Below are 25,969 nucleotides of genomic sequence, written 5' to 3' on the forward strand. Positions count from 1 at the left end.
CTCCCTGCCCCAACAGGAAGCGTTATTTTTGTTTCCTCGGCAAAGAGACAGTCCGGTTACACCATATAAAAATGATCGTTAGGTTCCAGTGGGCCAGCTGATGCGAAGGAAACCTAGCACAGGTGGCGTTGTTCACTGGTTTGTGTAAATTCGCCTTGTGATCAGTATTCACCAGGATCGGTACCCTGTCCTTATTGTCTTACCAAATGCACAGTTGTGCTTTGTTTCGTAGTGTCAGTTCTGGTGCGCACACGTAGTAGTGTTAGACAACATTGCTCAACGTTGAACACTAGAAGTTGGCGCTTATATGTGGTTGTTGCTTGGTCTTCCTTGAAACAGTGTGAACGTCGTCAAGAGATGTGCAGTGTCGGCAAAACACTTGGCAAGATGGACACCTTGTTCTGTCTTTGCACTGCTTTGATGCTGTGCAGATGATATCCCGTCTCTGATGCATCGTTGTCCTTGCTTTGCTAAATATTGCTACACGGACGAGTCAGTAAGACGAACAACTATATAGAGGTTATATTTACAACAGCGGTTGCAGCGCTGACTGGTTAGATTCACAGCGCAAGCCCAGTTCGTTCTTCCTCCTCTTTTCTCGAGTGATGGTGCCCACGCGCCTCGTTCAAACAATCAAATACCGCATGCGTGTAACATAATCCCCTGGTGGCAGAAGCGACGTCCCGGAGCGCCTAAATGTCCTGACTGGGAGGGTGATACTGCTTCAGTCGTGTAATGTGCACGATATCACTGGACTGGGAAGCAGATGGGGCGTCACGGGCGATCTTGTAGGTGACTGGAGTCGCGGCACGAAGCACTCGGTATGGGCCTGTGTAACGAGAGCAATTTTTCTGACAGGCCGACCTGACGCGATGGAGACCATAGAAGCACCAAAGAACCAGGCGGGAAGTGCACGCCTTGGTGTCGCCGGTCGTACAAACGCCTTCGACACTCTTGTGATTTCAGAAGCCAGTCACGAGCAATTTCCTTTGCATGGGCACAGCGGGCGATGGCGTCAAGTGCATATTCACTGGTCGGTGCCGCGTGAACAGGGAGGGTTGTGTCAAGGGGCAGTGCTGGTTCTCAGCCGAACAGAAGGAAAAATGGGGAATAACCGGCTGTGTTGTGGCGCGAGGAATTATAAGCAAATGTGACAAACTGTAGAGTGAGGTCCGAGTCAGTGTGGTCTGAAGAGACATAATTCGTGAGCATGTCTGTGAGAGTGTGATTGAGACGCTCCCCGAGGCCATTTGTTTTATTTTTTATTATTTTTTATTCTTTTATATATTTTTTTTATTTACAGTACCTTCAGGGCCCAGAAGGGCGTTACAGAGGGGATGGGTACAATAATAATAAATAAAAAATACATGCTCGAACAATTATTAGTATTAAGGTGATAAATTCAAAACATAATCAGTTATTGCAGTCTTGAAAGATGATGCCTCCTCGATGCAGGCGATACTGCGGATGGTATGACATGGATAGCTTGTGCCTCGTGGCACAGGACTGCAGGATGTCTGCAATAACTTTCGATAGGAATGTCCGGCCATGGTCTGTGAGAAGTTGTCATGGAGCTCCATGTAATAAAATCACGTCTCATAGAAGAAAATCGGCGACATCTGTGGCGCAGCTTGTAGGAAGTGCTCGGGTGATGGCGTAGCGCGTGGCGTAATCCGTGGCCACAGCGATCCACCTGTTCGCGGAGGAAGAAAGAGGAAAAGGGCCAAGTAAGTCCAAACCAACCCGAAAGAATGGTTTTGAGGGAATGTCGAGTGGTTGAAGGTACCCAGCAGGGAGTGTCCATGGTGTCTTGCGTCGCTGGCATTTCTCATGCACAGCTTTGAACGGAGTGAGCAAGCCCTGGCCAAAAAGAAGATCCGGTCGTAGATATGTGACACACCCAGGTGACCGGCAGTGGGGAGGTTGTGAAGTTCGTGGAGAACAGCCAAGCGAAGGTAGAAACGTCGTTATAGATGAGCAAATTGAAGGCGTCATCCACGATGTCTTTTAGGATATGGCCCACCTTGTCAACCTCGGTCATGTGCTCGTCAACTTTCCGGCAAAGCACGAGCACTTCCTGTATATAGTACACATACGATTCGGTCGATGGCTGGACATGGGTGGCAAGCTCTTTTCGCGCAGCCTGTTGGCGACCTGATGAGTTGCCAAATAGGTCACGAAGCTGCTCTTTGAATATGTCCCAGCTGGAGAGCTCGATCTCATGGGTGCGAAATCAGACGCGTGGTGTCTCGTCCAGATAAAAGATCACTTTGGCAAGTATGATGGTAGGGTCCCAGTGGTGGCTTTGGATAACACGCTTATACATGCTGAGCCAGTCGTCGACGTCAGTGTCATTTTGGGCGGAGAATGTCCCAGGATCACGGAGACTAGGAACCTTAACATACGTTGTGGCTGGCGCCGGAGGTGTAAGTGGTTACGGGGTGGCTCCATTGGAAGCCATGGCGGAGAAGACGACGGTGCGGCCGCTTCGGAGCTCCGTGTCGAGGACGGGGAACGTTCCACCTCCACCACAATGTTACGCAAAGGACGAGTCAGTAAGATGAGCAACTATATACAAGTTATATTTACAACAGCGGTTGCAACGCTGACCGGTCAGATTCATAGCGTGAGCCCAGTTTGTTCTTCCTCCTCTTTTCTCGAGTGATGGCACCCACGCGCCTCGTTCGAACAATGAAATACCACACGCATGTAGCAATATCTGTGCCATTAATACCCTTAATGGTCAGACCTTGGTTGTTTGTGCCACGTAGGATTCTTTGGGAGTTAAGCTGTTAGTTTTGACAGTGGCAGACAGGGCAGTGCCCAGATGCTCTTCTACGTTGATTGCGCAGTGACCATGGGCCTCCTCTTGCCGGTGCCTGTACTGGCTGGAATTCATTTTGCTTCGGTTCATGCTTGCGCCTTCAGGGTCATCAATACAATGAGTATCCATTCCATTCCCTTGCCTGGATGGCACCATGACTGTTCGATGAAAATGAGGTCTTTGTGGACTCCTGGACTGCTCATCAGAGACGCTGTTGAACTACATGTTGCTTTTTGAATCATTCGCATCTTCTGCACACTGCACGAAGGCTCTTTCGGTATCCCTGTGGCTAAAAGAGCTACTTCTTCATCATCCTTGTGCTTTCAACGAGTCTCGAAAGTTCAAGATGATCAGTTGATAGCTGTCTTCAGTATATCATCCACGTCACTAACCATGTTACTACCGGTTTTACTCGCAACAGTTAGTCTTCAGTAGGTACTTCTGTGTCAATGAAGGTGTCTTGTCTTTATGCTGTCTTTTCTCCTATGTTCTTCAATGCGGCCGTAGTTTGTAGCTTCGGTTTACAATCTTTTACCAATTGTATATGTTTATTTTTTATTTATTTATTTCGTGATACTGTCAATGCCATCAGGGATTTTTACAGGAGTGGGTTAGAAAGGTCTGTAGACATTGTAGTACAATCATTTACATAAGAATACAAAAGGGTACTTGGTAAGTGTAGAGTTTCATGGACCTATCTTAACAGCAATAAGTATGGTAAAAACATAACGTACAAAGAGCTTATTTCAATTACATATGATGTTTTGCAAAGAGACAAAAGGAAGAAGGAATAAGCATATGGTTATACAATTGATAGCATCATACATCATTTCACATCACACATTTTCAAAAACATTTGGTAATTAATACAATGATAAAGACAATGTTGATAACATCATTTAGTTGTGATTGACAGTACTGTTGTGCCAACAATTTCAACAAATTTGTCAACAGTGGGCTGTGCGACTAACATCTGGGCTAAAGCATTCCAATCGCGAACTGCTCGCGGGAAGAATGAAAAGCTGAATATATTGTTAGTGCAAGAATATTGCAATGCTTGTGCCTTGCAATATTGTGCCTTGCAATCACTCTTGTGCCTTGCAATGCTTCAAGGCACAAGAGTGATACGGTCGTCATTCTGCTTCCTGTGACCTGTGACACATCTTCACTTTTTACAGTCTTATCTCAACAGCAAGTCTGGCTTTAGACTTTAGTCTAACCATTTTATCTCTGTAATCTACCTGAATAGTATATTCTTCATATATTAATAACGGAAAATCAGACATCCACCCATTCATAGCAACTGCTACAACTGCTCCTTTGTAGCAGTTGCTACGAACGGGTGGATGTCTGATTTTCCCTTATTAATTACTTCTCTCCACCTTGCGGATTTCCGCAGAACTATTACGTCAAATTCTTCATATAGGTCATTGTCAGAGATCAGTACGTCGATCTTTTCGTCTAGAAAATAAAGCTTTTCCTGAAGCACTTCAATACGGCTGCTCATGAGGTGAAGTTGAGCCGTTGTGGCTTTCAGTCACTAAAAGACACGTCAATATTGTCGAAAATGAGGCTTACCGTAGTTCTGATCAGTGCCCTATTCATAGTCAGCTCGGCCTCCTTATAGCAGGGAACTGTCGTTGGGTGGATGAGGGTCGCCGATAGCGTTGACTCTGTTCTTCCCAGAGAATCCATTCGTGGACTCGTCATCAGTCAGTCCTGGGGGCTGTGCGGTCGTTGATTAATACAGCTCCCGGGTTTCACAGCACCATTTTGTAGAAACCCGTGAAGGATAATACAAGAGCAGTCAATGACTAAAAAAAAAAAAAAAATGTAACTGAGACAAGCTGGGAAATTCAGTGTATAATTCCAACGCATTGTTCTAACTTTAAAAGAGCGTAAACATTTTTATAAATTTTCCTCGTCTGTGTACCTTAGACAGCATTGGTAATAAAATAAGTTGAAAAGTTGCTCTCCTTTGATGCTGTGAAGGCTTAATTTTGTTTGCATCATGCTAAAACATGTACAATGCAAGTAGAATACATAATTTTGCAAGAATTGAGTGCTAGGGCACGTAGCCAGGCTAGATGGTTTGGATTCATAATAGACAATGTTTTTCATATTCTTGGTCTCGGTCATATTGCGCTCTCCTTGTCATCAAGAATTGATTGATTAGTTAATTCTTTATGATTAATTGTTTGGTCGATGGGACATGTCCCCCAAGCAACACAAGGCCTAGTAGTAATCCTGCACTTGGGGGTGCGCAATCATATTTTACAACCTGCAGTTCATGCAGACAAATGGGCTCGTCGTCAGCAGCTCGCCATTCAGATGAGTTGCGGAAACGTGGTGGGTAAGAAGATGCGGGACGGGGCGGAATCGAAGAAGTCGGGTGGGTATCAGGGCGATGGGCCGAGCAGATGGTGTGAAGACCCATGTTTTCGAACTCCTGGCGCACAACTGCCTGGATCAGAGAAACCGTGACTGCAGGTGCGTTAAAGGGGCTGGACTCGAAGGCAGCCGGATAGGCGGCCTCGATCTCGCGCCAGACGATTCTGGTAAGTTGTTGGGACGAGGAGCGTCGGCACAGGAAGATGTCGCTGGGGTGTTGGGCAGACGGGCAAACTGCTGGTCGATATGTCGGTTTTTAGCAAGTTCCAGGCGGCGGCACTCTTTTATAACTGCATCCACCGTCGCCACGTTGTTGAAAACGAGCAAGTTGAAGGCATCACCGGCAATGCCTTTAAGGATGTGGGAAACCTTGTCTGACTCAGTCATGTGTGCGTCAACTTTACAGCACAGAGCCAAGACGTCCTGAATGTACGTGACGTAGGGCTCTGTTGACGTCTGCACATGGCCGGAAAGCGCCTTCTGCGCGGCAAGTTGGTGACCGTAGGGGTTTCCAAAAAAGTCTTGGAGCGTTTGCTTAAGTGAATCCCAACTGGTGAGCTCATCTTCGTGAGTCCGAAACCAAATTTGAGGTGTACCACCGAGGTAAAAGACTACGTTGGCGAGCATGATAGTAGGGTCCCACCGGTTATTGCGGCTGACGTGTTCGTACAGGCTGATCCAGTCCTCGACGTCTTCCCCATCTTTGCCCGAGAATACGCCAGGATCACGGTGAGCAGGGAGAGTGATGTAGGTCGTCCAAGTGGCAGCAGGGATCGGAGCCGGCGGAGTCGAGTTGTCGTCGCCGGGAGCCATGAAGGAAGGCTCGACGTACCGTCCACTGCGAAGCTCCGTGACGAGGTACAGGGAACGTCCACCTGCACCAGATATGTTATGTAGGAAGACGCAGAAGAAAAGCTATATACAAGTATATTTACAAGAAAATATGCCGCACTTGGCCAAGAGGCAACAGCCTGTGCTAGCCTCTAATCGCCGTCGTCATCTTACCCTGCTCGCCTCTTTGTCGTCGCAAATACTGTTCCGTAGCAACATGTACATACATAAGTGTAAGTGTGTGCATTTCTTTACATTTGCCCCCATTAGAATGTGGTCATTGCAATGGGGATTCAGTGTGCAACCTCCTTTTCAGCAGCAGAACTCAAAACCACAGAGCCATGATATTAGAGCTACTGTATTTACTTGAATATAGGTTGAGCGTGGATATAGGTCGACCCCGACATATTGAACTTGCCAAGAAATAAGAAATAATCATGTAAATGTAGGTCAGGCCACATCTTTATAGAAACACGGGAAACCTTGAGATACACCTTTATTTGCAATAAGCTCGGCTGCCAAATCTAGCTAGTTGATGCCATAAGCTGTATCCTCGTTGGAACTGCTACAGAAGTCATCCTCGCCAGATTCCGTTTCGTACAAAAGGATCCCATTTTGTACGATATCTTGGGTGCCAAGGCTTGCGATTGAGAACACATAAAATGACTGACTACAGTTATGCTTCCTTTTTTAATGGTTAATACATTCCTGGAAAGCACCATCTCTCGGCACCAATGTTCAGAATATGACCAAAGTGCATTCGTATGATACGTCTAAACAAGAAAAGGTGCGAGGCACATGTGAGGTCGATAGCTGTAGGCGCCCGCAATGGCACTTTTCCCACAGTACTCGCTTGCCCACGTCACGTAAAAATGATGCCACACACTCGGTTTCCTATTCCAGTACCAGTTAACCTCCTTGCAGGTTGTTGCACGTTGCCATTTACAGCTTTCACCACCAACACAATGCAATAAGCATCTTCACTCACCTGTTTCAGTGCATGTGTGGTTTAGGAAGCGTACTGCATGCTTTTAATAGGCGATAACCCAAACACATCACCGTTCCCTGCTGCAGGCGGCACGAAGTGAGCCTCATGTTATGCTCTGGCGGCATCCTGGCATCATATTCCAGCGTTGCCCACCAGCTCGATTTAGTGTTGGTTTCCCATTCATGTCTTGAAATGACAACACACGTCTTGGGTCGCTTGGGACCCACGAGTCTGACGCGTGTCACTATCTTGTACGGCAATGATTCTTGCCGAGTCTGCACGCCAAGACGTGCTGCCAAAATACTCTGCCTGACGCAGCTGCTGACCCAGGCCGAATTTGAGGTATGCACGTAAGCTTGCCGAAGCCACATAAACAATGCGCACCTTGGGTCGCTCGGGCCCTGGCATGCGTCGGCGAATGATTATGCAACAATTCGCGTTGTGCTCTTAATTGTGTACATGTCAACTGCAGCTCACTTTGATGAATTTTTTAGTGAATTTGGATTGTAAGTTTTCTCGGTTAGTATGTTTTTTTTCTTGCGCTTTTTTCCAAAACGTACGACCGAGGTTGTACTGCAAAAGGATAAAAAGTTGGGTGAGTTGGTACAGTAACACTGCGCTCACTCGCCATTGCGCTCACTCGCCATTGCGTCGGATATACCTACGACCCCGGGTAGCCTTCAGAGTGCTCCAATGTGCTGTTTATGGCGCACAGCAGCACAGCTTTCGCGTTCTTGCTATTAAGTTGATTGCTTGGTCCTTTGGGCAAAATTGTAATTAATTTAGTGTCTGTGCACATTCACGAACTTGTATTTGTGAATGTGCAACGAGCCTGCCTCTGCTTCTTAGAATACGTGTTTCACTGTCTTGTCAGGACCAATTTCTTTGAAAGAAGGATCAACCAATTTTTTAAAGCACTGTTGATTATTTCAGCGTTTTTAATTCCGGTGAACACTTTCTCTCGTTTTGATGTCGTGTGTGTAAATGGAGCACAATGAACATCTATGCGGAAGCCTATGTCAGTGAACTGGCCTATCATCGCTGACTTGGCTAATTGTGGTCTTTTTTGTTCTTGCAGACTGTTTTCCAGAATTTGACTACCTGTGGAGATTTCTGCTCTCCCATGGCAAACACACTGTGAAGACACCGACAGATTATATTAAGAACAACCTAGTTTCGATCATCGAACAAAGACGAGCAAACAAGCAGGTATGTTCAGTAAGGTTTTAATGAGTTCACATTCTTTGGATACTTCAGGCACTTTCTGGAGCCAACTATCTATACATTTATCTGTTTTTTATTGTCGGGCCCTTGGGCCTTCCTCCGCAGCAAGCACGGGGGAAGCCTTTGAAACCCGAGCCACAACAGCACTCGTCGCATAGAACATGCGCATCGATCGCGTTAGCGTAAGAACTCGCGTGGGGGCTGCCAGGAAGGCGGCTGCCCGATGAGAAGGCAGTGGAGACGGCACTTGGGGCTTCTTTGGGGCGCGGTCCTGGTGAGGCGCTGGTGGGGCATGGCCCGCCTAGGTGTTTTCCAGAGTGTGCTGGGGGGGGGAAGGGGGGGCGAAGCAAGGGAGAAGCGCTTCTGCATTATGTACGCGTGAAAGAGTGCTTTTGTTGTTCGCTGTTGCAACTGTGTCTGTGTGCCCGGTTTGGTGCTTGCTTGCGTTTTCGCCTTACGCATTCTGTTATCAACCGTAAGATTGTGGTGGTTGATGGTTTCTAGCTGCCGTTTTTTCGTCGCTCCCTTTTGCTTGTACATTTGGTTGCCTCGCTCTTCTGATGCTTGCTTCTTCGTCTTGTTCTTTTCCACTATCGGCCATGAGACTGCGGTAATTCTTTGAGTGCTTCATTACATCGTAAATTAAAGAAGTTTCTGTTCTTTGCGCCACTGGTCCTTTGTCGTGCTGGTCGTGGCTTGCGGACCCCCTTAGCGAGGGCGAAGGGCCTTCAGTATCTAACCATATTCCCGAATACCTGGGTCACTGGCTAGTCTGTGCTCGAAGGGTTCACGCTTCAGGATGCTGTGCTGAGATAACAGGGTTCGAAACGAACTGTCGGACCAACTTGCGTCACTGAAAATGTGGCCATGTGTACATACATGTCTCTCTTCAATGAAGCTCTTTCACGCTGACATAGGTCATTATATTTGCGGGTCTGGGCAGGTATGGCTGTTTGAAGAAACTCCTTGACGCCAACTTGGAGCGGTGCATAGGTGCCATTTGGTCTGTGCTGGTCTTCGCTGAACCTCTTTGATGCCAACTTGGGTCGCCGGGTGTGTGCCAGTAGTTGTGGGCCACTCTTAAATGAACGTCTTTGACACCAGCGTGGTATTGCCACTGAGAATGGGGCACTCTACAATGAGCAAAAAGATAACATCAGTTTATCCGACGCTGAGTGGAATCCAGCCCACGTCGCAAGGGTTCCTAAGGAAAGAAAGCAAGCCGATGCTTTAGCAGGCTGCACCACAAACGCACGTGTTATGTGCCACTTTTCAATTAACCTCTCGCCAGCTTGGGTAGCTGAGTATGTGCTAAGTATGGTTGAGTATTCATACACCTTAAGAGGAAACTTTAGCTCCGGTGCTTCTATCTAACTACATGTAAAAGGAGAATTCAGTTTTCGTGGCAACCACTGCACCAAATTTGACGAGGTTTGTTGCATCTAAAAGAAAAACTTAAAATCTAGTGGCTATTGGTTTCGCATTTTTGATTTAGGTTGTCAACTTCTTATTAAAAATTTGCAAAAATAGAAAATTTTCAGAAAACGAAACTATCAAGTTTACAACTCTCCAGCTCAGCAAGGAAAAATGATTATCACAATTCTCTATATTGCGTCTGATAGTATATCTAAAGTGGACAAAATTGATGTGTTACATATGAACCTAAAAAAATTTGGTACCATGAAAATACAGCTTTTGCAGAACCCTTGTAAACAACATAATAAATTCACGTAAGATATAAATTGACATATCGAATTTGTCCGCCTTGAATGATCTAATGGATGCCGTTTACAGAACCGCAATATCTGTTCTTGTTGCAGAGCTATTAATTTATATACTTTGTGCATCTATTCTTTTTCAAACTTTCGAATTTTTGAAAATATCTTAATAAAATTCAGGTGCTAAATCGAAATTCTTCTTCCCACAGTCACTAGAATTGAACTTAATCTTTCAAATGCAACAAATTTCATTAATATCAGTCGAGCGCTTATTTCAGAAAAACATTTTTGCATTTTGCATGTATTTGAATAGGCTGCGTCGAACTTGGGCCCGAGCTAAAGCTTCCTCTTAATCCTTGAAAGTTCATAAATTCGTTGAAAAACAAGATGCAAGGGCCCTTGAAACTCATTGCAATCGAAAGTGCTCCTTTAATTTCTTGAAAACTGTGATCGGTGGTGACTTTTGAAAATTCAAGGTAACAAGCTCCGCATAGGGGCTATACCATGGGCCTTGTCCACTGGGAAACAATCGAATATCATATGTTCTTTGAAGAGTATTGCTAAACAATTGCAATTGGGTGCATCCAAAGCCACCAATGACAGTCTTGTTTAATCGTCATTGTGATCATGGAGCTAGACAAAGACAGGTCAAGCGATGAAGCTGTGCCTTCATTTTACTGTTTGGATAGTTGGTTTGCACTGCAACCATCATGGCTCCGTTTTTGAGCCCTCGACTCAAGAGATTTCTGGCTGAAAGTGAGTTTCAGCCATTTGGCTTTAGCACAATGAGTATCTTTGGCTGATGTTGGACTGTAGTAGTCACCTTACCAGAAAGTGATTGACATCATTACAATGGGAAAGTCAACTTAGAAAAGCATTCTGAAGAGCTTGAACCATGCGTACAACTTGGCAGCAGCTGAGCTGCAAGGAATGCAAGGAATCGCAACAAGGAATGAGGAGATCTCACTATCTTTCAGTGTATGCGTACCAGTAAGGTTTGTTTCCTCCTTCTTAAATTTGGCCTTCAGCATCCTTGCAATCCTTGAATTGTCCTTGAATTTTGAATCGAAGGTTCTGTACAAATCCTGGAGCGTGCCACAAGCTAGGGAACAATTCTCAGCATTTTCAGGCATTGGCACTCCACGCTTGTCACGGAGGCCATGTGAAGACTTCTCGGCAGCGCCACTAGATGGTGCAATGTGTCCAAAAAGAAGCACGAGAGAGGAGTCCGGTTGCCACATGTCAAGCTCCTCGGTGATCACAGGCACCGGGGTGCCCTGCATTTCAGAAGCCATGTGCAGGCTTCGCTGTGGTGGTGCTAGATGGCACTGAGTGTTCTTAGGGAAGCGTGAAAGAGGAGTGCCGCTGCATTACACACCTCATACATAACTCATTTCGACGGTGACAATCCGTTGTGTTGCTGAATCGATTCAATGCTAAATGCATTGCTGTCGACAGTCATTGTGAGATGTCTTCTGCTTAATTTTCTTTTTTTCTTATACCTGCTTCTTTGCTCCTACATGCTTGGATGCTTTCACTGGTTGGTTTTTGTCCCTAAGGATCATAGACAAAATTCTTCTGGGACTTTATAGCTGTAATGGCCAAGTGCATTTTAAGTGCTGTACTGCAATCTCAGTTCGTAATGTGCTTTAAAAACATCGGTGTTAGTGACGATTGGAGGAATGGGCTAATGTCTAAAGACGATGTGTTGCTTGTCAATCTCAGCTGTTCCAAGTTGTTTGTCGCGTGTGTGCTGCTCCTAAAGGTAAGTCGATCATTACTTAACAAAGTGCGCATGTGTTCCCGAACAAAAAAAGAATGAAATGTGTGCTCTACCCTATTGTGCCTTCGACATCGCGCCAATGGGGTTTCATGAATCTTAATATGTCCAGAAGAAGCATGTTTACGCTTAGGCTTGTTGCAGCATCTTTGAGGAGTTAAAAACAGCACGCACGCAGCTGGCAGTATGAACCTAGGGCTAATAAACAACCGTTGCGTATCATTCGGGACATTCCATTGATGCCTTATGTCTTGTGCAGGTTGCACACGAGGATCTGTTGCAGCTCATGCTGAATGCTGAAGAGGAGGCTGACTCCTTGATTGACGTGCAGCAGCTGACTGTGATGCATGAAGATGACGAAGTTGGCTGTGAATGTGAGCTCCTGGGTTTATACAGTTGCATCTTGATAATTCAAACTTTGACGAGCTTGAAAATTAGTTCTAGCTAAACAGAGTTCATATTAAGGAAGCTAATTGAAGAGAAAAATTATGCACAGAGCTGTGTTAAGCGGTGCATGTGCAGTGAGTGCATGCACCGCCTAATGATTCACGGGTTCTGGAAAGTGTGATGACTTCACGACAGCATGGCAAATGCTGCTGTGAAGCCACACTTTCAAGCCACACTGCTGTGAAAGCCACACGTTGAGTTTTTGTAACTTTTTCGCAACTCAAAACTTACACAAGCACCATTGACCAAAACATTCCATTCGTGTTTCGCTTGAGAACCTCGATATTCATATTTTTTATTGTGCCACCTCAAATGAAATAAAAAATAAGATGAACACACTGTTTGATCCTTAGAACCTTCCAACATTGATCCTTCTGCACTCTTTCAGAAGCAATTCACAGTTCTTGGAGATGCACTACATTTCCGTTAGGCAGATGTATGTCTTCATAGATTTTTAGAACTAAAGGCATGAAAAGTTTGTGTTGTGTGGACATTTGTTGTCTATTTGCTGTGGCATTTTGGTGCCTGTTGACAGACATGTGGAATCATTCTCACATTTGACCGAAATTCGAACTTCATCATTATCATCTTTGTGGGACGAATAACCACATTACTGTATGCACGAGAGTGCAACTGTCACTTCCCATAATAAACAGGCACATATGACTCAAGCCAGTCAATGGAGTTCATACACCGTGTTGTGATGTACATTTCTCTCGTCTGGCCCGGCTAAATCCCATAGAAATCGCATCTGACTCCCGTTAAAGATGGTGGAAAAGAATATTGAGAGCCAAAAGTGGAATCGCAGGCCAGAAGTCAAGTAGAAGTAATCCTAATCATAGTAATCAAAATGAGCGTGAGCTTATAATACCTAATGTGGAGTACTGAGCAAGCTTTGTTGTGAATCATGCCTAATGTTTTACGATGGGGGTAGGTATTAGGAGCAGTTGTTGAGCATTTTTCTTTCACTGGAAACAACATGGCTCTGCCTAGCAATTTGAAATGAAAGTAAGTGATGTAGTTTTGGTGCTTTTAGTAGTCATGGCAGATGCCTGCAATGCCTTGTGCACTGTTGTTTTTCAGCCCCTGAGAGCATTCCCATAATCCGCAAGCGACGGTTTATGACAACAACAGAGATTCAGTCCAATGCAGTTATGTTTCTTGTAGCTGGGTGAGTGAGTAAGGTGATTTCATCCATGTTTATTATGTTGTGTGATGGATGCTTCAGTGTTGTACACTCTAGATGTTTTGTTAATGTAAGCTTAGGCAATTTGGCATTAATACTGCAATACCATTGCCATTGTTGCTGTTGTTTTCTGTCACAATTGTAATGATGGTGGTGATAGTGACTCTGTGTACTTTTACAGTGAGCAAACAATTCTTTAGATGCCCGATTTTTCAGACATGCACAATAGTTCGGATGCCTTTGTAGCACCTTCACATACCCCATAGAGCCAGTGTTTATGGACGTTTGCAATTTCAAACGCTGAAACCATTTGGTGTTTGATTTATTGGACATTTTGTGTGACCACAGATCCGAAATGACATTAATCAAAGCCATCACCACTGCCATTTTGATTATCTCGCTGTCTCAAACAAGCATTCTCCCATGCCGATTCATTGGTAACTGTAACTAGCTGTAGCCACAGTGGCCACCGTAGCCATTTGTGTTAGGCCACATAGTGTTTAGTGCAGGGTTGTCTGGTCGTTTTGTGATGTCGTGTGCTCTAGAATGCTAGGCCTAGCTGCTTCGACATTCGCTTAAGTTTTCTGCTGTTCAGGGCTGTGTTTTTCATTGAAACGATTCGTCACTATCTGCAATGGTGCCGACTCTATCTTAGTCGTCTTTGCCAATGGCTTCGCTGCTCAGAAACCATTACTGTATGTTGATGATCAAAAATACAGCTGCTATTATCAAGCAGTTTGAGAGCGGCCAGTTTCTAGTCGATGTGAAAGGGGTTCAGCATTTCCAAACAAATAATCTAGAATTTCCTAAAAATTAAGGTGAGAATATTAGAAGCAGCCAGGAAATCAGCCAGGGCTCGAAAAAATTATGCAAACCAGGATGCTTCCCCGATGCCTCAATAAGCTCTTCTCATATGGTTAAATGTCATGATCGCCAAATGGGTGCTGGTCTCGGGTTACATCTTGAAACAAAAGGCAGAGGCTCTCGCACTTCAAATAAATGTTAAGGAGCTCAACTTCAGCGATTGGTGGCTGAGAAATTTTGAAAGTCAGAATGACCTCAGGTTCAGAAGATGTGTGCCGAAAATGGTGCGGTCGACGATTCAGTCGTCACACAGTATCAAAGCTGCAGTTGTTGTTGCAGGAGTTTGCACCTGAGAACCTTTTCAACTGTGATGAAACTGGGTTCTTTTACAAAACATGCCTACAGAAAATGCCTTTGCTGGTGACTCCTGCCATGGTGTCAAACAGACCAACTTAATAGCTGACTGTCCTTGTTAGCAACAACACTTCGGGCTGTGAGAAGCTTCCAATATTCATCATAGAGAAGTCGAAGCAGCCAAGGTGCTTAAAGGGACACTAAAGCAGAACAATAAATCAGTTTAGACTAATGAAGCATTGTTTGAGAACTCTGCAGACCATCATTTCAAAAAAATAGTTTGATTATTAGATGAGAAAATGAAGGTCCAAGTATCAGTATTTGAATTTCGTGCCAAAACCCCAGCGCCAGTATGTTAGCGTGACGTCAGGGATTCCAAAGTATGTTTTTGCATTGAGGCCGCGTTGGCTGAATAAAGGTTCCCGAAACTTGCCATGTTTAATATTTCGTTCCTTTAGAACACAATGTAGTCAACCTGTACCGCTATATATGATTAGTAGGCCCTAGAAGATGCCATCAAAATCCACGACGTCACAGCCCCCAGGTGTGGGAACTTAAGTAGGCGTCGCCACCCGCATTTCGTTCTTGCGCTTTTTCTGGCTTACCAAACATCTTATCATTGTAAGAGTGGTGTTTTTGGTGTTGTAGAACGGTAATTTACTGATGCTGAAGAAATCATTTTTCACTTTAGTGTCCCTTTAAGGGAGCAAACCTACCTGTTCTCTACAAAGTGAATGAGAGTGCTTGGTTAACATAGCAGTTATTCGAAGAGTACATCTTCTATTTCGAATTTTTTTTTCTGTTTTTTCCACCTTCAGATTAATAGGGGTTTATTGCATATCTGTTTGCACGTGACACTTTTAAAATGCTCTACCGGTGTTTATCATCTGGTGTTGACAAACACATGAGCTTTATTTTTACACTTGGTGCTGTTTACACTGCCATCTGAGCAAATGACCTTGCTCACTGTATAACATTGGCTGTAACCTTGTACATTGGCTTAGATTTGAAACAACTGGCACCACTCTATCATTCACGTCGTACCTGCTAGCAAAGTACCCTGACATCCAAGAGAGGACGAGGAGTGAAGTACTGTCCGTCATAAAAGCTGAGGTAATGAACAGTTTTATATGGCTTGGATGAAATGTCTTTTGTCACTTACTGCGTTTCTTACGTATTGTGTTCCTGGATGCTTAGCTAGCCTCTGCATACAAGGCACAGCCTTCATTACAACTCCTTTAGAAAAAAAGAAAAACATAAGTCCATGGGTATAACCTATGTAACTAGCCTAAAACAATGTTCATATTTGTAAAAAAGTTGCAGTTTTGCTCGAAAGGCAAAGCATTGATTGTGATAGCAAATTGGTAGACAGCTATACGAAGCAAATGACAGTTGTTTTATCGACTGTATAAACATGAGAACATTCGCTTTCTAACTGAATTAACAAGCATGGTGTCAGTGTGCACAAGCAAACATGGACACGTCACACTCGATGAGTGCGGACACCCACTGTCAAAACGCTGGTGTGAGCGAACGTGGCAGCAGCGAACGAGGCGACCTTCATGCGCTCTATCGCTTCAACGCAAGAGCAGCAAGAACACAGCCGCACAAAGGTATGAGCCGTCTGCAAATTACTTTCAAGATACGGTGTGCGCAACCTGGCAAAGTACGCACTTGTTGGCAGAGTCGAAGCCGCCTCCCCACCCCTCTCCCTCCCGCGCTGGCTCCCTGCTTTCCTCCATATATGATGCGCGAGATTGAGCCGTGATCGTCAGTACCCCTTGCGTGTGGTCGCGAAATGCACTGCTGCTGGAGCACAATGCCGCCCCTTACTCCCCACTTCCCTCCCACGGCCTTTCGCATGATGAAGACGCCACATTTGCTCTCCGCTTTCTTTCATCGCGCATGCCAGATTGAACCGCAACCGTCGGCTTCCTTCACGTGCTTTCATTCGCACATACAGCATACGATGCGCTGCGACAGTGTTGTCGTCCATGTACTTTATATGGAACATCACGGCGACGGCAAAATTGTGTCTGGAGTGTCCATATAATTGCTGTCACAATATAAGCAAAGGAGCACAAGTCCAAGCATGTGACAAAGCTCCAGAAACAATGTGTGTGTGGTGTGTGTTCCTTTTCTATGCCCTGTCTGTTTATAGCACTAAGTTTTCTAACAATGCTATTTATGTTCAATCAGGGCTGCTTTACTGTTGCTCTCTCTCAAGGTGCACTGTAGCTTAAGTGCACTGTGGAATGTTTTGCTGTGCAGTCACACCAAAAAGCAAATTTCCATACAATTCATGTCCACACCTTCATTTTGTACGTAGTATTTTATGTAATGTTGTGTTTAACTGGAGAATGCTCGGGAGCTAATCCTTCCATTAGGTGTTCGGACATTTTTTGTGGTCTTCAAGCAAATAGTCCCCTTTTTCTAGGAGGACCATTAGTTCTCTGTTCCGCCTGATAAAGGCATGACATCACCATCTGCTACATATCCTGTGAAGCCCGAAGCTGTAACTGACGCTTGTGTGAATTCCCCTTTAGGCAAACACTGAAATTCCTCCTTTGTGTCTTCATGCACCTGTGCTACAATGGCTCTGTTGTTGCTGGCAAACAGAACAATAAAAATAAAATAAGGTACAAGAGATTTTCCGAATGCATACAAAAAAGTTACAGGGGCACTTTAGTCTCCTTACGTGCATTGAATACAAAAGCATTCTGACTCTTCTGTGCAAGACTTTTCACTTGGTCATGTGCCCGAATTGGGCAAAGTCAATCTTGGGGGTGAGTCAAGTCAATTTTCGGAGTGGACCAGGTCGATATTGAATGCGGGTCAACTCAATTTTCGAATAGGGCAAAGTAAATTTTTTGAGTGTGGGCCATGGTGTCCGTCAGACGCCGTGGCTATTAATGGTGAGATTTTGCAGTGCGTGCCACAACAGGTCCAGCGCTAGGAACGTGATTTCATCACTTCATGTGGATTTTGGTACAATTGGATGTTAATGTCGGACACTCGCCAGATTTTCCACTTCATGGGGCATATACAGTAGAACCTCGCTCATACATTTTGGAAAAAACCGCAAGAAAAAAACGTACTAACTCCGGAAACGTACGATCCGAAGTAACTAAATAATTTGATAGACTCAACTATTGCTGACATTTACGTAATGCGAAGCATTGTGTGGATCGTTGCGGTACGAGACACCGACACGCTTCGAACTCGTGGTGCTCCAGCGGCCCGAAACGCATTTTGTTGCTTTTCTATTGTGTGGTGGTTTAAGAGGACGACGGGAGGCTGAAGCGAAATCGAACTGGTGGGCGGCGCCGCATGCCGCCGAAGCGAAACGTGATGCCCACATCGCACTGCCTGCGGCAGGGAACAGCGGCGCATTTAGATTATTGCTTACTAAAAGCGTATAGCATGCTACAAATAGCACTGCGCACCACGCACTGTAGAAGAGACAGGTCAACATGCTTATCGTAATAGGTTTGGCAGCGATAGCTGTGAATGCTGTGTGCGATGACCTGGGCAGATATTTGCTGGTACCAGAATGTGAAACTGTGCATGCCGTCGTTTTCACATGAGACGGGTCTCTATAAACTCCTCGATTGCACGCGCCTATTGCCATTTCTTGTTCATATGTGATCTAGCAGCCGGAAGATGTATACGACCGCAGTCTGCAGGCAGGGAACAGCGGCGCGTCTCGGTTAACGCCTAATAAAAGCGTGCACTATGCTTCTGACGGCACCACATGCTGTGAAAAAGGTTGGCGAAGATGCTTATCGCAATAGGATTGGCAGTGATAGCCATGAATGCCTCTTCCGACGACCCCGGAAAACATTCGCTAGTGCCGAAAGGAGAAAGTGAGTGTGCACCGGCGTGGTCACGTGAGATGGGCGGGTGATTATTACTGTGAAGCTGCTGTGGTGGGCAGGTGTATACTGTTCTTGATTGCGCGTGCCTTGCACATTTTCTTGTTTACATGGGATTTAGCAGCCGGAAAATGCATCGTACGATTGCAGTTTGGCGACGTGCTGAACGTTGGTACCGAAAAATCGTGTTTCCCGGGAACATATGGATTGGGAAAAAAAATGAGCGTAACTGTGTGGGGTCATCTTTTGTGTTCTCAATTGCGAACGTTGGCACTGGGAAAACGTACATAACGGGAATGCATCAGCGAAGTTCTACTGTTATGCTTCTGCATTAAAAAAGAAAAAAAAAATTGCACTGTGGGACTTGATGTTATGTGAAGCATTTTGCGCGTACCTAGCCAGCCCACATTGTTTGGGGTTCTGGAAGGCGATACCAGGTGGATGTGAACATGTCTAAATTGATTAATTGTATGTGTGGGTTGGCGAGCGCACATTTGTGAGACGACAGCAGCACGATGACGAGCACGTTGAAGACAATTGTATGGCGGCAACGGCATGCTTTCTATGTCGGCCGTACAATACGCTTACGATATGGCGATTGTTGGGTTCTGCATAGATAGTGAATAAGCATAAGTGAGAGAAACACAGATTGTGATGTCATCAGTGGCTGTGTGTTATATAGTACAACCTTATGTAGTCTGTTTCACACTTAGGAGAAAGCTCGAAGCGCATTGCATTGGGATGCAGTGAGCACTGGAGTCGGGCGGTGGCAGCAGCTCACGCAGGTGCAGACGCTTGACGGGCCGTCAAGAACATATGGAATCAGTACGTCATCTATGATTGCCCTGCACCTTTCAGCGATGAACTTACCTTTGAGGCGTATCAGTGGGCGTCGGACAATACTTAGTAAAGAATACCGGCTCATTTCAAGCAGTAACGATGAAATCCACGCACTGCCCCTGACAGTAGCCCGCTTCCCGACAATGCGGCCAGCGAGCGCTGCCGTAGCAGACGACGCCGTTCAAGACCCTGCCCCTCGAGCACCTGTGCCTGCACGAGCTGCTGCTGCCGCTTGATTCAAGTGCTTGCTGCATTGCGATGCAATGCGCTATGAGTTTTGCCCTAAGTGTGAAACAGACTGTACCTATGGTTACGTCATGTGGCGTATGTTAAAACCTCAATTGCATTTGCGCTCTGGCGAAGAAATGTTAAAACATGATGAACATTGGCGATCATGAGGTCAGTACAATGTCAAAAAGTTTCGAGGTAACCTAACTGCTACGAGGAAAGTACAGGGCATAGTGGACCGGTCCCAGAGATAGTGCAGTTTATAATACGGCACCTCTATGTGCCAGCTGTCACAAAGAAAGAAGACGAGAAAGTGGCACAGGGCACATGCACCAATTGTTTCAAAGAGCTGGCTGTCTTTGGAACAAGACAAGCATGTGTGCGATTGTGTGTTAACGGTTAGAGCACCTGGTGGCTGTGCTGGACGGCAGAGGTTCAATTCCATCAGCGGTCACACATTATTTTCTCTTTATTAACCCTTTACTGCGCAATTTCTTGTTTGCTCATAATATTTTTCATGGAGTCATAGGGAAGGATAACAGTAGCTGTACTGCCACGGAAACTAACTTTAGCGAATTTCTCTGGTTTGAATTTGCAGAAAAAGGGTATGTTGCGTATTTGCAACAACGTGCAAATAAAGAAGAAGTTGAAAATGAAGGATAGGCTTACTCGGATGTTTATTTGCACGTGACAATCATTGTTGCACCTGTGATTTAGTATGGAACAAAAAGAAGCAATTGCACTTGTTTGTGCACCACAGATGGTTCCCACACTTCGTGCAGTACGTGGTGCAGATTGCCGTGCAGCCAGTAAGCAATATAGTGTTTTCACGTTATGTCAAAATTTAGAACATAGAAACACAGACATAAGGCTGTGCCTGTGACGACGCGACACGGCAGCGTGCGGATGCAATGCATCCTTTAAAAAAAAAAATCAACCAGAAAACATTTCGCACACATATTAAATCAAAACGGATTTACACTCGTGGTTGTCGTCACTCCTGGAAAGGTCACTGCGTTAGGTTAGGAGGAATTGCTCGACCATAAAAGCGTTTGGGAGCCATTTCACTTTTCCAAAGAAAATAAACCATGTATACGTTGTTGCATTTGCGCAACATAGCAACATTCCGTCACCAGGAACGAAATATTCCGAGATAACGAGTTTTCTTTTTAATCTACAGAGTCGGGAGGATGTAGAGCTTAGCGTAAGAATTTTTGGGGGGCTTTGTCTTAAGGAGAAATACATATACAAGTGGCAAAACTTATCCGTATCACTGCTGGCGGGCGCGCGCAGCCTCCGTCACGTTTCTTTTGGTAGAAGATGCTAAGGAAGAGCACAGATGGCAGCACAAAGGGGCGCATTTTTTAGACAAATGTTGCGGAAATGCAACAACGTGTACAGGCAGCTTTAAACGGACTTTGCTTCAATGTTTAATGCCGTTCATCAGACTGTTACGTAAATGCAACAAGGTGCAGTAAAGGGTTAAAGTGAGGCGGGACAGGAACCTACCTACCTACCTACCTACTGCAAGGTGCCAAGAATGTGGCAATGAATGCTTTGTGTCAGAAGTGTCTGTCCTGTCTGTCATTTTTATGTATCTTGCATTTGTCATTGCTGTGTCCGTGCTATAGTGATTTGCCCTGAAGCTGGGCAGTAACTACCGTATCTCTAAGATTATTGGAAATCGTTGGTATGTTGTCGACCTCGCAAGTTACCCATGAGCACAATTGCTGAGTTTGGTTATATGAATTTTGATAAGTCCAGTGGGGAATCCTTGTTTGTTTTCATACTTAAGCGTTAAATAAAATAATAATAATAAAAGAAATGCAGCATTCAACTGCTGCTGGAAATTTTGGTTGCCTACACTGCCTGTTGTACCACTTAGAGCACGCAGCCGGCTTGTCATGCTTGTAGCCACATATTGAGGTTATTTGACTTTTCTGTATTTCTCACAGAATGGTTTAACGTATGACAGTATAACCAAAATGCGCTACTTGGACCAAGTGATCTCAGAAGCTCTTCGCTACTACCCGGTGGTTGTTGGGTAAGCATTATTCTAGGCAGAAACTGTCTCAAAAAATATATTAGTACGTATGCATTAAATGTTGCTAGACAACACGAACAAGGTTTCAACCTTAGTCCCTAAATTCAAACATTTATGTAATGAACAAAAATATAAGGGATTATCAAATATAACGAACTAACTTTAAAATTTTGTCACCTATATCAACACGCAACAAATATATGCTTAATTTGAATATGATATAATGCCACGTTGTCGTGACGGTGAAAAATTATATCATGGCACAATGGTGAGTCAGAAAACCAACTCTTTATTGAGAGAATTCGTGCCCACAAAAACAAGTTACACTCGGGCAGAACAATAGTGATGAGCACATGCATTGATTATCAAAATATGATCTGCGGGTCAGGCACGTTGGCTATGTATACATGACGGCGAAGATTCCCGAGTAGTCACTGGCAAGCGCATGTGTTTCAGAATCTACAAGACTATTCGCATTGTGCATTAAATATGGTTACTCAAGGTTCGGTGACAACAATAGGCAAGAGACAGAATCGACGATAAAATTTGAGAAAGTTCCAGTGCATGCAAGCCCGCCTTCTGCTGAGCGATAACTTTAATATACTTGTTAGCAGGTGAAAAGTGGTCCCCGGAAGAAAGGTAAACACTGTATGAGTGTCAATATAATGATGGCAGTTTCGTGTCCGATGTGACTTTGTGATAATGAGGTTCGACTGTACTCATTAAATGCTCTTGGCAACTGTGAATCAGGTTTCAGCAAAGCTCTCTCAAGAATCTTCCCAATTTTTGGACGCGTTCCCAGTTTGAAGAGCATTGCAGTTTTTGCTCATTTCATGAAGTTCTGTATTCAGACACTGTTCATTGGCATTGTGATTGTGATTAGGCTGCACTCCGAGTCAAATCCAAGCCCCCAGTCATGGTCATGGTACAGTGCCAAGGTACATTTCAGTGACATCCTTAGTCTTGCAAAACAAGGTGGGCCTGTCAGAAGAATGAGTAATGATGACACAGTAGTATGAGATTAACTTGCCTCTGAACGCAGGAGTAAGTGCAAAAAAGAGGGATGGTCATAACCATGCTTAGACATAAGGAGAGGAAGCCACAACAGCAAATAACTTTTTCATTGCTTGGAAAATATGGCTGTGAACACTATTATTCGTGCTCATGATCTGATGAGAAACATCCTTTACTTGTTTTTGTACATATACTAAAAGTGAACTCGTTTTCCATGCATGGTGTGGCTGTGATAATCTTGGGGCACATATGTTGCTCTATATTGTTGATTTGTGCTTAATACCATTAAATACTTTGAACTAAATTCAGTAGCATGAACACAAGGTTTGAAAGATTTGTGGAATGCAGGCAGCAGTGAGCACTTAGTTAAAGGAATGCTGAAATTCTGTGCTGGCTTAATTTTTTTTTAATTTAATTTTAACTGAAAGGCATTTAGGAAGTATGCTAGAATTTCGGAAAGGAAACGTGAAGGCAGTTGTGCACAAAGATTATGCGAGTTAAACCATATTTTAAACACTTTATGAACCGCATAATGATGAACTGGCATGAAAATACATTTGATATAAGCATTTATTGCTTATATACTGATATCAGCAAGTAGGATTTTAGATTTACTTTGTTTTGTCTGATAATTTGTCTGTCAATATACCTGTGTTTGTTACCTGCCGTGGTTGCGTAGTGGCTATGGTGTTAGGCAGCTAAGCATGAGGTCGTGGTATGGAATCCCGGCCATGGAGGCCGCATTTCGATGGGGGCGAAATGCGAAAACAATCGTGTACTTAGATTTAGGTGCACGTTAAAGAAGCCCAGGCGGTCAAAATTTCCGGAGTCACCCACTGCGGCGTGCCTCATAATCAGAAAGTGGTTTTGGCACGTGAAACCCCACAGTTTAAGCTGTGTTTGTTGTATTGAAGTCTGATTGTATAGCTGGTGTGAAATTGACAAATTATATATTGAAAAGTACATTTGGCACAGGTAATTTTTTATTGTGGTGAGAATTCAGCAGTCTGCTTCTTTAACGCTTAATGCAATGTGAAAATTTGTCAGTATATACAGTTTTCATCCTTTTTCCGCATTTACGAGACCTGATTGACTCCTTAGGGAAGCGAACTGGTCGCTAAATGTTCCATGTTCATTGCCTTCTAGCCACTTTTTCTAGGAGTGCACACCATCTCGGTTAAAGAGTTCATATGTGAGACCATGGCGAAATTGGCATTGCGGTAAAGATTAATTGCAAATCTGTTTGCTTTATTGTTGTCCTGCTATCCTTTTTGGCCAGAAAGAAAAGTGACATGAATGCCATGGTAGCTGTGCCGATTTGATAAAGGCTTAGTGCACATTATCAAAAAAAGAAAAAATGGTTGAACTTGTGCACCGGAATGCACAGGGAACTTATACACTGTTTTATACGTAGCAAGCAACACTGCGAAAGCTACGCATGTAGTGTGGTCATGGAAGTCTTATTCTGCATGTTTTTCAGTGCAGTTGTTTTTTATGTGCGACACATTTTACGGAATAACCACTTCATGTACATTGTTAGAATTACTACTTTTGGGTGTAAGGTTACTTAAATCACATATCTTTGTGCACCTTTGTGCTTATAGCATGCAACATCTATGCTTTAGTCACGAGCACGAGTGGCATACATAAATATAGAAAATAAGTTTATATAGAATTAAAATATTGTGTACATATGTATTTGTGTCACGTGTGACACACTATAACGCACACACTAACGCACATCAAAAGAACTCTCCGTAGCACTGCTTGCTACGGATCAAACAGAGCATAGCTATAGTTAGCTATCATGTGAAAAAAAGAAAAGGAACTGCAGAATTTAAGGTGAGAAGCAACAAGATATGCCAAATTTGTTAAAAGATAGGAAAAGTTGAAAGGCAGAAATGAAGTGCTGAAATTGGAAGTGCAAGGGCATTCTCAACATGCACATGTCACCTACAACAGGTTCATAACTAGAAAGTGTGAGCAGGAGTATGAATACAAGGGCATCAAGATTCCCAGCGGGATGTCCATCTTGGTGCCAGCTTACCAAATTCACCACGACCCGAATCTGTGGAATGAGCCAGAGGCATTTGATCCTGACAGGTAGGACATTTATCCCCACAGGTGGATGAAAAGTGTTCCAGCATGCATGACTTGAACCTTGCTGTTTGTATTGGAAAGGGAGGTGTTTCTCTGCGCTTGGAATAGATGTGTTGCCAGGAATTCATTTGGTGCTTTGTGGGCAGTTTATATTGTATACTGCAATCATGCGCTTAAATTGCGCATCGGGATGATGCTTCTTTTGGAGGGACGCAAATACCGCTTCTGCACTCCGATGAGGAGGTTAATGCAAGTATGCATGAGCATTTTTATCAAGGCGCAGTGAAGAAAAAGTCACAGTTGTGCTCAGTACTAAAAAGGCGACTTGCCGCTGTGCCTCCTGAAGTAGTGCTCTACGACCCCTGTTTTTGACGTTGCGACACTATCTTTCATTTAGCTTATTCTGTGCATTTCAGTATGTCAATTGCATCGTCAATAACAGCTTATTTAAACAGACTGCAGAACAAAAGCCTTCTTCAACTATCTCTAGTCATGCCTGCCTTGCATCGGCCAACACGACCCTGTGTCTCCACCTATCCTAATCTCATCGCATCATCTAATCTTTCACCACTCTCATCCGCATTTTTCCTTGTTCGGCAGCAATTTCGTTTCAGTAATGTGCCACCGGTTACCTGTTGCACACACATCATGCGACTTGACAGGCTGCACTTCTTCCTCATTATGTTAACTTGAATATTGCTGATCTTGTTTATCTTAAATCAGTACTCCTTTCCATCTCTTAAAGTGACACTAATGATAAAGATAATTTTGCCAGTATTAGTAAGTTACCCTACTAAAAAACCAAAAGAAAGGCCTTCTTACCCAAGAGGAAGCTTGGTATAAAAGAAAAGATGCAATAACACAAGACAAGTGGCAACACTTCCTTGAAGTTTCTGCGCCAGCTAACCACGATGTTACAGATTTTGATCGTGTCTACTTGAGCGTAGGTGAGTTTTTATTGGTGAAGGTGGACTAAATTGCATTCTAAAAATGCCAGAGACTAAACTTAGCAAATTTCAAAAACTTTATTGAGGTGCAGTGGCCCAAATACGAGAAAAACGTCTAAAATTTGTGATATAATACTGATGAACCAGTGCAAGGGTTCTCACACAAAATTCAAAAGATGCAACTTTGACCTTTAGTTTCTCTTTAAATAATCTACCTATTACCACTAAAATAGAGTTCTGAAAGAATGCTTAGTCAGTATAACCTGATCTAGTGTTTTTCTTTAGTGTCCCGTTAATGTTATGCATAGTGTATTCTATCATATATGCCTTACATCTGTGGTGTCATAGTGGCCCCTAATAGGGCTTCTGGCATG

The 25,969-nt window shown here is 44.1% G+C and overlaps 1 protein-coding gene across 8 annotated transcripts in view; it reads left to right on the forward strand.

Annotated features, from left to right (window-relative positions):
* Window positions 1-25,969, forward strand: part of LOC126538715 (cytochrome P450 3A11-like) — a 162,082-nt gene that overhangs the window by 132,538 nt on the left and 3,575 nt on the right. For 7 of the 8 annotated variants that reach the window (XM_055074914.2, XM_055074910.1, XM_055074911.1 and 4 more), the window contains 6 exons: window positions 8,113-8,243; window positions 12,016-12,130; window positions 13,287-13,374; window positions 15,552-15,660; window positions 21,446-21,534; window positions 24,511-24,651. In XM_055074914.2, the coding sequence (XP_054930889.1) occupies window positions 8,113-8,243; window positions 12,016-12,130; window positions 13,287-13,374; window positions 15,552-15,660; window positions 21,446-21,534; window positions 24,511-24,651 (673 nt within the window). The remainder of the gene's footprint in view (window positions 1-8,112; window positions 8,244-12,015; window positions 12,131-13,286; window positions 13,375-15,551; window positions 15,661-21,445; window positions 21,535-24,510; window positions 24,652-25,969) is intronic. The other variant, XM_055074915.2, reaches the window with a different exon arrangement.

This window comes from Dermacentor andersoni, chromosome 8 (assembly GCF_023375885.2).
Source record: "Dermacentor andersoni chromosome 8, qqDerAnde1_hic_scaffold, whole genome shotgun sequence".
NCBI lineage: Eukaryota > Metazoa > Arthropoda > Arachnida > Ixodida > Ixodidae > Dermacentor > Dermacentor andersoni.